The sequence below is a fragment of the Tachysurus vachellii genome, chromosome 18 (genome assembly GCF_030014155.1).
Source record: "Tachysurus vachellii isolate PV-2020 chromosome 18, HZAU_Pvac_v1, whole genome shotgun sequence".
NCBI classification, from domain to species: domain Eukaryota; kingdom Metazoa; phylum Chordata; class Actinopteri; order Siluriformes; family Bagridae; genus Tachysurus; species Tachysurus vachellii.
In genome coordinates, this window is record NC_083477.1 from 11,583,000 (window position 1) to 11,597,230 (window position 14,231).

The 14,231-nt window shown below is 38.2% G+C and overlaps 2 protein-coding genes across 2 annotated transcripts; one reads left to right on the plus strand and one right to left on the minus strand.

Annotated features, from left to right (window-relative positions):
- The first annotated feature begins 1,600 nt into the window (after positions 1 to 1,600).
- On the plus strand, positions 1,601 to 11,123 carry farsa (phenylalanyl-tRNA synthetase subunit alpha). Its single transcript, XM_060892763.1, has 13 exons — positions 1,601 to 1,794; positions 2,910 to 3,047; positions 3,455 to 3,553; positions 3,688 to 3,806; positions 6,864 to 6,956; positions 7,545 to 7,673; positions 7,793 to 7,908; positions 7,979 to 8,063; positions 8,153 to 8,252; positions 8,549 to 8,717; positions 8,864 to 8,941; positions 9,929 to 10,043; positions 10,454 to 11,123. The coding sequence occupies exons 1-13, from the start codon at positions 1,648 to 1,650 to the stop codon at positions 10,557 to 10,559; spliced, it is 1,494 nt and encodes a 497-aa protein (XP_060748746.1). The 5' UTR covers positions 1,601 to 1,647; the 3' UTR covers positions 10,560 to 11,123.
- A 16-nt stretch (positions 11,124 to 11,139) lies between these two features.
- Positions 11,140 to 13,902, minus strand: LOC132861300 (uncharacterized). Its single transcript, XM_060892764.1, has 3 exons — positions 13,790 to 13,902; positions 13,352 to 13,672; positions 11,140 to 12,080 (listed from the first exon to the last, which is right to left on the minus strand). The coding sequence occupies exons 2-3, from the start codon at positions 13,656 to 13,658 to the stop codon at positions 11,767 to 11,769; spliced, it is 621 nt and encodes a 206-aa protein (XP_060748747.1). The 5' UTR covers positions 13,659 to 13,672; positions 13,790 to 13,902; the 3' UTR covers positions 11,140 to 11,766.
- Positions 13,903 to 14,231: the final 329 nt, after the last annotated feature.

Here is a 14,231-nt window from a genome sequence, read left to right on the forward strand (position 1 = left end):
CCTTCACCAACTGAGGAAGTTCAACCTGCGACATGATCTGCTGAAACCGTTCTACATTGCCATCATCGAATCCATCCTCTGCACTTCAGTGACTGTTTGGTTCAGCTCAGCTACCCAATCCGACCAAAAGACTTTGCAAAAGGGCAAAGTCAATCACTCTGGACCCCTCACATCCAGTACACTCCCTCTTTGAACCGTTGCCATCTGGCCGACGCTACAGAGCCCTTAGCACCAAAACGACCAGACATAGGAACAGTTTCTTCCCTCAGGCAATCCATCTGATGAACAATTAACACCATGGAACACACAACACCTAATTGCACATTTCACACTTGCACATTTGTACTATGTATACCTCAATTTGCACATTTTCATACTTGCACACCTGTACGTACATACATACATACATATTGTCTATACTGTTTACTGTTTACTTCAATTGCACATTTCTCACACTTGCAAATTTGTACATACAAATTACCTATATTGTATATGTATATTTCAACTGCACATTTCACACCTGTAAATGTGTACATACAATTTGGTCTATACTGTATATGTCTTTCTGTTACACTGTGGAGCTTCTGTCACTAAAACAAATTCCTCGCATGTGAAAACATGGCTGGCAATAAAGCTGATTCTGATCCTGATTCTGATTCTGATCATCGAATCCATCCTCTGCACTTCAGTGACTGTGTTTGGTTCAGTGTTTGGTTCAGCTCAGCTACCAAATCCGACCTCAGGAGACTACAGAGGGTAGTCCGGACTGCTGAGCGAATCATTGGCACAACACTCCCCACTCTCCAAGATCTGTACTTCTCCAGAGTGAGCAAAAGGGCAAAGTCAATCACTCTGGACCCCTCACATCCAGCACACTTACTCTTTGAACTGTTGCCATCTGGTTGACGCTACAGAGCCCTGAGTACCAGAATGACCAGACATAGGAACAGTTTCTTCCCTCAGGCAATCCATCTGATGAACACTATTCTTACATTATTTACTTAAAATACATACTCACTTATTTATATTTAAATTTGCACATTTTTTCCATTGTACATACAACTGTTTATATTATATATGTGTTCATGTCTTGTCAATGCCATTCTGTTTACACTGTGGAGCTTCTGTACTAGAACAAATTCCTCATATGTGAAAACATACTTGGCAATAAAGATCTTTCTGATTTTGATTCTGATTTCAAATAAATTTTAAACTTTAATTGTATATATTCACATATGCATTTTTATCTTTATTCTTCTTCTTCTTCTTCTTCTTCTTATTATTATTATTATTATTATTATTTCTTTTTTTCTATCTTCTGTTTCCATACTTCTGTAAAGCTGCTTTGAGCCAATGGGAAATTGTTATAATCACTATATAAATAAATTGAATTGAATTGAATAAAACTTTCTCAGCCACATGTACAATCCGAGCTATTTTAAAGTGTTATTGAAATTTATATTAATAATCAGAATTACCACCAAAACTGGAGAAAACATTTCTTAATTTCTTCAAATGTGAGAGAGTTACACTGAAATAATTAACATCAGAATTGAGAAGTAAACAAAGTCTCAGGTTTAGGAAGCGTGTAGCTGATGTCGACGTGACGTCACATCCGCTCTCTCCCTCTCAGACGAGGCTTTAAGCATGGCGGACACCGGTCTATTAGAATCGCTCCTGCGACTGGTGGAGAAGGTCGACGGTGGTGTTGACAGCCAGGATGTGGCGGGCAGCCTCTCAGTGGACCACCAGGTCGTTGTTGGGGCTGTAAAAAGTATCCAGTCGCTCGGGGAGGTGTGTTTTAAAGCCTGAAGCTAAGCTAGCATAGCATGCTCTCATTCACTCTGCTTAGACTGATGCAATAACTGCGCAAATGTCTCCATTAATGTATTGCGATTAATGGAAAGAATTGCAGAATTTCATATATACATATATATATATATATATATATATATATATATATATATATATATATATATATATATATATATATATATATATAATTTGTGTATGTATATATGTATATGTATATATATGTGTGTGTGTGTGTGTGTGTGTGTGTGTGTGTGTGTGTGTGTGTGTGTGTGTGTGTGTGTGTGTGTGTGTGTGTGTGTTAGTCTAGTGGTTAAGGTGCTGGGCTAACAGTCAGAAGGTTGTGAGTTTGATTCCCAGGTCCACCAAGCTGCCACTGTTGGGCCCCTGTGCAAGGCACTTAACCTTCAATTGCTCAGTTGTATAAAAATGAGATAAAATAAAATGTAAGTCACAATGGATAAGTGTGTCTGCTAAATGCTGGAACTGGAAGTATATAAGTTCATCCTGTCTAATTGCTGGATATCCTATATGTGCACTGTAATTGATGGTGCTTGCAAAGCAACCTTCTTGTTATCTTGCATACTGATTATGATTCTTCTGGACAAAAATTTGGCGCATAACTTGTCCCGCAGCTTTTGTCCTAGACCCATGAATGAGGTGTCAAATCGACCGGCTCATTGAGGATTTGGTGTGCTATGACTTTTATAAGCGATCCAACCAACGATGTTTGCACGGCAGACGAAAAAGCGGCCAAAAAAGTACCATAGGCTTGAATGGGAAATTCCTAAAATCCCTCTAATCTCGCACACACACACCGCGTGCGCAGAGCTCAGGCACAGCTTCTCTTCTGAGTGCCGAGATTTGCCACTTGCAAGCACCATTCACATTTTCTTCAGGAAATGTACATTCTAGTTTATGTTGTTATCCAGTATGGAGCTGCTTAGTTAATGATGGCTCTGTGTTCTCCAGTTTGATCCTTTGTTTATTGACACATCATTTGATATTTAACTTAAGCCAGGTAGCCTGCTGTAGTGTGTAATGTGTTACTGCTGTCATCCTGCAAATGTCTGTTTTTTTTGTGAATGTATTTACAGGTAATTGATGCAGAACAACGCTCCTCCAAGCACTGGGAGCTGACTGGAGAAGGGTGTGAGATAGCTGAGCATGGAAGCCATGAAGCCCGGGTGTTTAACGCCATCCCAGAAGAGGGAATGCCTCAGAGTCAGCTAATGGTGAGTAAAGTGTTCATAGACTGAATGAAACACCAACTGCTAGAAAAGTACATGCATATATTTGTTCATATTTTATTGATAATGTAGCAGCCAAATACATTAAACATACACTAGATGCACAGTCTACAATATACAGTCAAATGTTTGTAGAAAACCTGGCCCTCATGTCATGTGCTTGTTTAACGTCCTGTTTGAGATTTAATCCATTTTTCTGTTATAATAACCTCCACTTTTAAGGAAGGCTGTTTACGGTTTATTCACCTGCTTTTTTTTTTTGCAATTACTAAATAAAAAATTGCATTAAATGTCACATACCCAGAAAATAAGTCACTGGGCCACATCACACCACCCCATTAATGTATATTCCTTATATTTTCCATTACTTAAATGTATTTTCTTTGCTACAGAAACTGGCCAGTGGGAAAGTGGGCTTTAGCAAGGCCATGTCCAACAAATGGATCCGTGTGGATAAAAGTCATGAGGGAGGCCCCAGAGTGTTCAGAACAGTGAGTTTGTTTTGGCACTAATACAAACATTTCTATACCTCATAGCAGTTACCTAAAACTGACCCAAAGTGAGTAGAGCATGGGAGGAGATTATTGGGTGTGTTGTAATGATTATTGGGTTGTGCTTGTTACAGGCGGAGAGAATCGAGGACACGGTGAGAGAGAAACTGCAACTAGTGCAGAAGGGTCAGTCATCTCAACTGGAGGAGAAAGAGAAAAACGAACTGAAGAAAAGGAAACTTCTGACAGAGGTGTAAGTGCAGCTGACACACTAGCTATTAGATTGAGACAAACGTGTCTTGGTGGTGGGATGTTTAGATGAAGATGTGTCGCTGCACCCATTTTTGGGGAGGAGAAAATCTACACTCCCTGACAAGTCTTGTCGCCTATCCAAGTTGTAGGAACAACAAATAATAACTTGACTTTTGGTTGATCATTTGGAATCAGAAGTGGCTTATATGAAAGGCAAAGGCCTCTAGATTACACTTATTTTACCAAAATAAAACCTTATCATGCATTGATTTTGAACTATTTAATTAGGACAGAAAGGTCAGACTTTGCCTAGACAAAAGTCTTGTCATATTTTTAAAGGATTCAACCAATCACAGATTAGAGCGTCACCTGTGAGAAATACTGTAATTAACACATTCCCAGTTGTGTAGAAGAAGAACCCCAGTACACCCAACCTTCATTTGAAATGCATCCTGACCTCTGACAGCATGTCAAAGATTCAACCACAGACCAAAGTGTTGATCATCAAGAGCCTGAAGACCAAGTCTCCTGCTGAGGTGGCAGACATCTTTAATGTATCTAAACGTCAAGTGGAGAGGATGAGAAAAAGATTTGAAGAAACCGGTGAAGTTCATGACAGGCCCAGGTCAGGCAGACCCCATAAGACAACTGTTCAAGAGGACCGTTTGTTGGTTCAACAGTCCAAGGCCAGCCCTTTTTCAACTGCAGCAGAGCTACATAACAACTGGTCACCAGAAACCCCTGTATCTACAAGAACAGTTTGACGAATTCTCTCACGCAGTGGTCTCAATGGCCAAATTAGTGCTCAGAAACCAGCATTAAACAGAAGACAACTAAAACCGTGTTGCATTTGCCAAAACCCACAGCTTGCAGGAAGGATGGACTGTGGAAAAGTGGCAGAAGGTTGATTTCTCCAATGAATCATCTATTGAACTGCATCCCAATCGTTGCAAATACTGCAGAAGACCTACTGGAACCTGCATGGACCCAAGATTCACACAGAAAACAGTCAAGTTCGGTGGAGGAAAAATCATGGTTTAGGGTTACATTCAGTATGGGGGGCGTGCGAGAGATCTGCAGAGTGGATGGCAACATCAACAGCCTGAGGTATCAAGACATTTTTGCTGCCCATTACATTCCAAACCACAGGAGAGGGCAAATTATTCAGCAGGATGGCGCTCCTTCTTATACTTCAGCCTCCACATCAAAGTTCCTTAAAGCAAAGAAGGTCAAGGTGCTCCAGGATTGGCCAGCCCAGTCACCAGACATGAACATTATTGAGCATGTCTGGGGTAAGATGAAGGAGGAGGCATTGAAGATGAGTCCTGCAGGAATGCTTTCTTTGCTCTTCCAGATGACTTTATTAATAAAGTTATTTGAGTCATTGCCGAGATGTATGGATGCAGTCCTCCAAGCTCATGGAAGTCATACACAATATTAATTCTTATTCCACTGCACCATGACTCTGTTCTGTACTGTACATTGTTTGTGGTAAGTGACAAGACTTGACTAAGCAAAGTCTGACCTTTCTGTCCTAATTAAATAATTCAAAATCAAGGCATGATGAGATTTTATTTTGTATATAAAATATATAACATAATATACACTCCCTGACAAACGTCTTGTAGGAACAATAAATAACGACTTGTAGTTGATCGTTTGGAATCAGAAGTGGCTTATGTGAAAGGCAAAGGCCTTTAGATTACGCTTATTTTACGTGTGTGTGTGTGTGTGTGTGTGTGTGTATAATCTTTTTAGATTTAATTGTAAATTGTGGCAATATTCGAAGTGTGACGTTTCGTTGGTTCTGAGCCAGCAGATGGCACTAATAACCTGCAGTAGCAATCTAGCTGAAACTAGTTAAATGCTCTGTTTTTATCAGCTCCATAGACGTTGAATCAGTCAGTTCAGGCACCAGGAAGAACCCTGGCTCACTACACACTGGGACACGTAGAAAACATCACCACTGACATTTCTCACCAACGATAAAGAGCAATATACACAGGACAGGTAGACGATATAAAAAGAAAAGGGCATGTATATAATTTGGCAAGATATATGTAGATACAATAAATATAATATTATATATATATATATATATATATATATATATATATATATATATATATATATATATATATATATATTATTATATGTTATAATATTATAAATATATATAAACTGTGGTGGAGTATTATTGCACTTAGTTAGAGGGTTATTGCACGAGGATGCATTTAAGCATTGTTTGTTTTAGATATCTTTTCTGACACTATTTTCTAAACACCTAAAATTCCATAGACTCAAAATACCAAATACTGTATACCGAACATCAAATAAAGTTAAAAAGTCATGAGTCATGATCTTTCTCAATGTAGCTGTAATGTTCTGCTGAAATATGATTTCATTTACAGACAGAGAGAGAATTTACATTCAGTTAAAGAGCACAAAAATTTGTTCAGTTCTTTTAGGGAAGGAATATGCCATTGTGACTCTCCCCCTCTTTGTGTGTGTGTGTGTGTGTGGCCTAACTGGCTTTGGTCCAGCTGCCCAGCTTTGCCTGTGTCTACTGAATTTAATATCACAAATGGATGCATGGCAGAGTGCTGATTGCTCTTTTTGATCCAGTTTGTGTATGGCATGATTGCTCACTGTGTCTTATCCAGTCTCTTAGCTAAAGTCCTCTCATTGTAATGCAGACTGCACTTTGTGAGCATTCTTTGATGTGCTATAATTGGATTAGGAGATTTGGGACATTTCTGATGTAGATGTGGAACACTGTCTTCAGTAGAAAATGTTCGTCATGCTGTTGCATAGTAGGAATTGTAGTTTTGGAATAAACCTAATAGTTGTAGCAAGGACTGAATTAGTTTTGTGTTCGAGTACCTTGAATGTAGAACGTAGGATTCCCTGAATACGGTCTTGTCCCTGCCCAGCATGAACATCTGTGTTCAGTGAGAATGAGTGCTATAAAACACAGTAATTAAATCTCACGAGAAAAAAGCTGATCCTTATTGGCCTGGTTTGTACATGCTTATGTTGGAATTTTGTGTATTTTCAGGACAGTGAAGTCCTACTGGATCACCAAAGGCAGCAACTTCAGCACCACCATCACCAAACAGGAGACTGAACTGACTCCAGAGATGATAGCTAGGTGAGCTGTTCACCCTCAGGGTACTGTGTTCCCTCCATGGTAATGTTTATTACAGGTGCATTCTGAATACAGTTTTAAAATGATAACATAATATTCTAGTTATATACGTGTATCCTGAGCTGAGCTGTTTTAGACAGTTACAGTTATAATGTCTTTGATAATAGACATGTACAGGTTTTCTCAAAAATGGTCAGCAAGAAGTTGCGTTTAAGACAAACTAGTAGAAATGCAAAGATACTCTCTTAAAAGATAAACAATTAGCTGTATATAGAAAATACTTTTTAAAAAAAAAACTAAACTAAATAAATTTACAATCTCACTGTAAATATCAAGAAATGAAAGCTAAAATCTATCATCTACTATTCATCCTTTGTTCTCACAACCAAATATCTTAAGTGTATAGCAAAAACATTTTCCAATATTTTCAGAAGGTTTTGTACACTCCCTCTGCCCCTTATGCCCCTGCTATGAATACGGCATAAAGAGTCAGTGTTCAGTTATAAGCATGCTAATCTGATACGAGAGCATGGATATAGACTGGGGTTCATGTCTGTTATTACAAACATGTATATTCCTTTTTTGTTTTAGTGAAAGTTGGAAGGAGAAGAAGTTCAAGCCCTATAACTTTGAGGCAATGGGTGTGGCTCCAGACTGCGGCCACTTGCACCCACTGATGAAGGTGCGGACGCAGTTCAGACAGATCTTTCTGGAGATGGGGTCAGTTCCACTTAAGATTTAAACCCAACAATGATGATTAACTATGATTGACTTACTAGTTTTTTGTTTTTTTTTGTAAAAATTATTTTTTATTTAAATGCAATGTTTGACCTTTGCAGGTTCACAGAGATGCCCACAAATAACTTTATCGAGAGTTCTTTCTGGAACTTTGACTCTCTGTTCCAGCCACAGCAGCATCCAGCTAGAGATCAGCACGACACCTTCTTCCTGTCTGGTACGACTCCTATTCAGATCTTTTTTTTTATTGTCTTTTACGATGAGTGTCTAAATAACTGTGTTTTTAGATCCTGCGGTGGCTCATAAATTTCCCAAAGATTACCTTGAAAGGGTGAAAAAGGTCCACACTGAGGGAGGATATGGATCACAAGGGTGAGATACATCTACTTAAATAAATCTTGCATTCAGTACTGGTTTTGCTTTCAGCGCAGAATAATGTGTTTCGATGTTCCTCGTGCCAGGTACAAGTACGACTGGAAGATCGAGGAAGCTCAGAAGAACATCCTCCGTACACACACGACAGCTGTGAGCGCACGAATGCTCTACAGACTAGCCCAGCAGGTAAACACTAAAAATCTCATTCTCTATAAATTCTATAAATTTATGAGCTCTTCAAATCCAGCACATTACGGTAAGGGTTGAAACCCAGCAGGCTGTGTGAAAAAACAGCATTTATGATTGATCAGAAAGAGATTTAATTAGTCATATGCACTATAAATCGAGTGGTACCAGGTAGTTACATGTCTCAGGGCTGTTACACTGTTAAACCTTTTTATTTAAGACATTTATTCCAGGATAATGGTGTACAAATGTTGCACCTCTCATTCAGATATGACGTGTGTCTCCCTGTCATTTAGGAGAAGTTCACACCAGTGAAGTACTTCTCTATAGACCGCGTGTTTCGTAACGAGACGCTGGACGCCACTCACCTGGCAGAGTTCCATCAGATCGAGGGTGTGGTGGCTGATTACGGTCTGACGCTGGGTGACCTGATGGGGGTTCTGCATCAGTTCTTCACCAAACTAGGTTAGTTCTACTGTCTTGTCCTTCTTCAACAAGCTGAACGGCCACCAGAGATTCTTCTAAATTGATTGATTGATTTTGTGGAGTTGCAGTGCTTTTTCAAACATGGTCTTTAAAATACCTACACTTTTCTTTTCTCCTTAACATAGGTATAACTAAATTGCGTTTCAAGCCAGCTTACAACCCTTACACTGAGCCCAGCATGGAGGTGTTCAGCTATCATGAAGGTAAGATCGAAACCTCCTGTCTCTTCTTTTACAAATACTTTTAATCTGACCAAAAGGACTGACCTGAGAGTGCAGAGGAGGTTATCTCAGTTCTTCTGAAGTCTATCAGATTTCAATTGCAGCAAGAATACAATCTGACACTGAATCGACCCAACTGCAGGAAATAAACCAAATGTTCTGTGTATTTTTGATCTGTGAGCAACTTTTTTTTTAAATGATACAATCTTCTATACTGACCTCTAAAATGCAAACTGAGGCAAAAGACAGAGCTGTGAGAAGTACAATGTTCTGGGCCACAGAATAATAACTTTTTTTTTTTTTTTTTTTTTTTTTTTTTTTTTTTAATGGTTTCAAATGGCAAATGAACTGTTTTTTTTTTGTTTGTTTGTTTGTTTGTTTGTTTTTTTAATTCTTATTCTGACTAAAAGGTGTGGTCACAGTTTCTTCAGAAATTAGACATGTTTCCAGTCTCTCAAGTCTCTCAAACACTCTACAGTTTCTCAATAAGTTTGAGTTGTGTTTCCGCCAAACTGCTGGAACCAGTGATTTCATTGTGTGGCAAAAACAACACCGCAGATATGAACAAGCCGAGACTGACTTTTTTTTAATAGCTTTTTCTTTGTTACACAAAAAATGCTGGTTACATTTAAATCGGGTGCAGAAATGCGAGTAATTTCACAGTTCATGCCTGCATTGATTGCTGTGAGCAGGGTGTCATTTTAAAAAGCATGTAAAAAATAAATAAATACACGCCCTCGAGTTTTCCTTCACGCTCGTGTCAAATTGTGATGTGCAGAAAGCAGTGCTGAGGCAAAACATGCTTTTGAAATTGCTTGTTAGTTTGACACAGGTTTTTAAATGAGCAAGAGGAAGGTCAACTGTGAAGCTTGTAATTAAGCAAGCAATGCAAGCTTTACCCAGCAGGTTCAACAGAAAACTAATATTTTCTCTCTTTTTTTTTTCTCTTTCTCTTTCTTGATCAATTAGGATTAAAGAAATGGGTAGAGGTTGGGAACTCTGGAGTCTTCAGACCTGAGATGCTGCTGCCTATGGGATTACCAGAGGATGTGTCCGTCATTGCCTGGGGGCTTTCTTTAGAGAGGTGAGCCACCTCTATCCAGATTACCATAGTAATCTGTAGTAACTCTGTTAACGATGAGACCTTTTCAAAATCCCATAGTTGCTTCCAGTGAATTACAATTACACACAGGTTCAAACTAGAGACACTACCAAGCACCCAGTCTCTTTATCGGGCTGCTATATATAGGATATAAGAGAAAACACATTAAATTTGGATTGGATTGGATTTGAAAAAGTAATTTATTTTTTAAATGTCTGGTGGCTTGGCAGTGTCCAGCTGTGTTTTACACACACACACACACGCACACACCTGTTTGCCCTACATTTAAATCGCTTCAGGCTGGGATTATTAGTCTACATTTAAATGATCTATTGAGATTTGGACTGTGCGTAAATGGAAGTTTACAGACTCCCATGTGTTTTCCACCACAGGCCCACCATGATCAAGTACGGCATCAACAACATCCGTGAGCTTGTGGGGCACAAAGTAAACCTGCAGATGGTCTATGACAGCCCAGTGTGTCGCCTGGACTCTTAAACTGCACTCAGGATCCCTCACAGGACAGAATATCCTGTCTCTTTGAAAGCCTCTCATACACAAATCTCATGGATTCATTCAAGCGTCCTGGATCAGTCCACATTGCTCCATGTGAACGTTACAGTCTGTGACACTTGGCTGGGGGGCTACTGTCAGTATCTCAGTGATTTAAGAGACAATGTTGGGCTGACAACTTTGACAAAATAGAAAAATAATTACAAATTTTAGGTGAAACTTGCCAGCTGTAAAATACATTTATATTATCCCCATACAGATGCACTACTCCAACCAAATCCGCATGCACTCAGAACTAATGTTAGTACTTACTAGTTAATTAGCATTCTGATTCAGCCCTTTTGGTTCTGACTGTAAGCAGTTGATCTGTATGTCTTTTATTGCTGACTTAGAGGTTATATTTAATGAAGTACAGTTTGTTCTGGCCTGTGTCTCACAAAAATAATATTAATGCTCTGTTATCTTCACAGCTCACATAGCACATGTACCAGCTTAAAGGGAAGCATTCATTTTGTAAAAACGACCAATAAAACCTGTTTAAAAATCAAATTTGTGAGTGCATGTGTATAAATGTGCGTGTGTGTGTCTTGTGTGTGAGCGAGAGATTGTACTTAAAGGTTAGCTGTGTAATTAAAGAGCTAAAATATCCACCCCTTAATCTGTCCGTCAGTGTCTTTACGTCAGGTGAAGCTTAAAGTGTGGGTTTACAGATTTGCTTGAGGGACGCAAGCAGTCACATGTTGTACTGTGTGAACTTTAACTTCACATCTACATTTGTCAGGTTTTAAGATGGAGATATGCAGTTCTCAGATATTGATATTACAAATCTGAGGTAAAAAAAAGGTGATTAGCTATTAAAATGCACTTCTCATGAGCACCTTTTTCAATACCTTACATTTTGTTATTAGCAAGTAAACACTTAGCTGCAAATTCAGGTTCTGAATTGTTGTAAACTCTGAAGGCTTCACTCACCTGTTCTCTGAAAGGAACTTGTTTAAACCATTATTCTTGTGTGTTTGTTTTCTTACAATTACAAAATCACTTTAAAGGCTCATAATTGGTGGCGATTTTTATTGGTTTATTGGATCACACTTTCAATCCAACATGTGCGTTACTCAAATCATACAGTCTTGTGCTTCCCTAAAACACTATTAGTGAGAGATGTTGATGTTGACCTTAATTCCATGGCCTTTTATAGATCTTGTGGAATAGAGCAGATAAACCCAGGGCTATAGGGCTGCTCATGACTGTTGGTGGTACAGACAGATGAGGGGATGTGTGGGTGTCCTATATGAGGGAAGAAGGATGGCATGTAAGGGATAGCAGCCAGCACTAAGGGACTTGTCTGAGAGCTGTCCTCTGAAGACAGCGGGATCACTACATCATCCTGGTCCCACAAGTGGAAGGCATTGGTTTGAGAGAGAGACAGTGTAACAGGATTAGGGTTGGTGTTTCTTTCGTCATTCTCTTTCTCCACATCATCCTCATTTGGGCCAAGTGCACAGTCTAGGAAAAAAAACAACAGACATGCGTGGATGCTAAGCTGTGTTTGAAACGTTCAGAAATACTCATTACTATTAATACTGCTAAAGGGGTTTAAAAGTCTTAAGGTAATAAGTGAACCTAATCAAATCCCAATCTTAAATACATCTGAACAAATTAAAATGCTTTCATTTGCAGCCACTTATTCTTTTAAATCAGTCTCAAAGCCACATGTTCTTTTCACTTTACTTTATGTTTCACACATTGGAAGTTTTACATGATTGATTGATTGATTGATTGATTGATTTTACATGTGGTTTATATACAATTATTTTATTTTCATATGATTTTCTGGAATCTGATATTTTTCATGTTTATTACATGTAACTTTTTTCATGATTTGCGTTTCACGTAAGCATTTTTTAAGCATTATCTATTATTATTATTATCTATCAGTTTTTAAGCATTATCTATTTCTTTTCTTGATTTTTGTCTTACCCATAATTGTAAAATATTGTAAAAACTTGTAAAGTTTAACATGTAAATAATACTTTTGTTTTTCATTTTTATGACAGATTTTCTGCATGGATTTTCTACATGGGTTTTCTCCCTATTACTCACATAATTACATGTGAAATTATATAATCAAAAGTTCTTATTTATAGAAAACTGTTCCATAAATTTTTGATGTGTAGGTGGCTGTGGTGTCTGTCTTTGTAATAAAGCTTGCTACCCTCAAGACGCAATTATTAGTCCTGGGTTTATGCAGCTTAATGAATCATACCATGAATATGTTTATTTATTTAATTATTTTTAAACCTTGAGTATTAAGTACAATATAGGACTAAGAGCAAATTAGAGTGTGAATATATATATAAAGTGTATATGTGTAAAGTGTAATTACGTTCACAAACAAACCAAATATTCCATTTCTAATTCTGTAGTAAATTTGTTAAAAAAAATCTAATCATATTTAATCTGTCAAAATGCTGCCAAAAACCAGAGCAAATTAAAAAATTCTAAATTATGAATGTGACAAAAGTATTCTTTTTTTAAAATGAAGAAAAAATCTAGTGTAGTTGGCATGAAAGTTACACTTCAATCACTCACTAACTTACGTGCACTAAATGTTTGAATGAAATATCTATACATTTTGCCTATTAGTTTCCAGAATTAAAGTAGTTCATTGAGAAGTCAAAGTAGAAGTAATCACCAGAATCATGTAGCTCACACATCATTCTAAAAAAAACCTGGACAGGGTGACAGCACTGCATATATTCCAACCCTTTTCTTACCTACTACATCACTGGCCAAGTCTTTGATCAGATGTCCCACTATGGCATAAGCCACCGCGACCACCACCAGAGCAGCCATTAACAAATAGAGAACAGCTTTGGGGAGAGGAATCAAGTCCCGGGTTGTTGCCTTGTACTCCTCATATAAAGCATCCTCAGAAGGAAAGGAATACTGATAGGCATGTCCGCTCTCATCCGTGATGTTGAAACTGGTCCTGTTCAGGGACATCAGTCTTCCTGTATTGTTCCACATAAACTGTTTCATTCTTTCCAACAGTTTCTTCTCCTCTTTCAGTAATTCACCCATTAGAGCATGATATTCTACAAACAGATATTTACAGATATTCTCTCAATATCTCAATTTCTTTTGGACAAAAAAATAAATCCATCCTGCTGAACTTATAGAAAGTGTTTAATTTGAGATGTGATCAAACATACCTGTGATGTAATGGAAATGATGTCCATCCTTATTTGTAAGGGTATGAGTTATATGAGTGAATCTTCTACCACACAGATGATCAGGTCTGTGAGTCTCCTCTACCAGAGGCTGTTTGTCCTCTGGTGCGCATCTTAGGTACGCTCAGAACGCCTCCCTACTGCGCATGTGCAATGATTCCACGAGGGAACTGGCACTTCTTTTAATTTAGGCATCTGTTTACTCAGCTAATCCAACTAAATCCGCACTTGGTAAAGCTAATGATGACCCATTTTGAAGACGTGACGTGAATGATGTGTGAGCTACATGATTCCGGTGATTAGTGCTGCTTTAACTTCTTAATTAACTACTTTAATTCTGGAAAAAGGAAACAAAAATGGACCAAATGTATAGATATTTCATTCAAACATTTAGTGCACGTGAGTTAGTGGTTGATTGAAGTGT

Excerpts from the sequence above, each read along its gene's own strand:
- farsa (XM_060892763.1), top strand. The coding sequence starts at position 1,648 with ATGGCGGACACCGGTCTATTAGAATCGCTCCTGCGACTGGTGGAGAAG. Across the intron at positions 8,718-8,863 it reads TCAGTTCTTCACCAAACTAG|GTATAACTAAATTGCGTTTC; the intron begins GTTAGTTCTACT and ends TCCTTAACATAG. Across the intron at positions 10,044-10,453 it reads TGGGGGCTTTCTTTAGAGAG|GCCCACCATGATCAAGTACG; the intron begins GTGAGCCACCTC and ends TTTCCACCACAG.
- LOC132861300 (XM_060892764.1), bottom strand. The coding sequence starts at position 13,658 with ATGGGTGAATTACTGAAAGAGGAGAAGAAACTGTTGGAAAGAATGAAA. Across the intron at positions 12,081-13,351 it reads CTTGGCCAGTGATGTAGTAG|ACTGTGCACTTGGCCCAAAT; the intron begins GTAAGAAAAGGG and ends TTTTTTTCCTAG.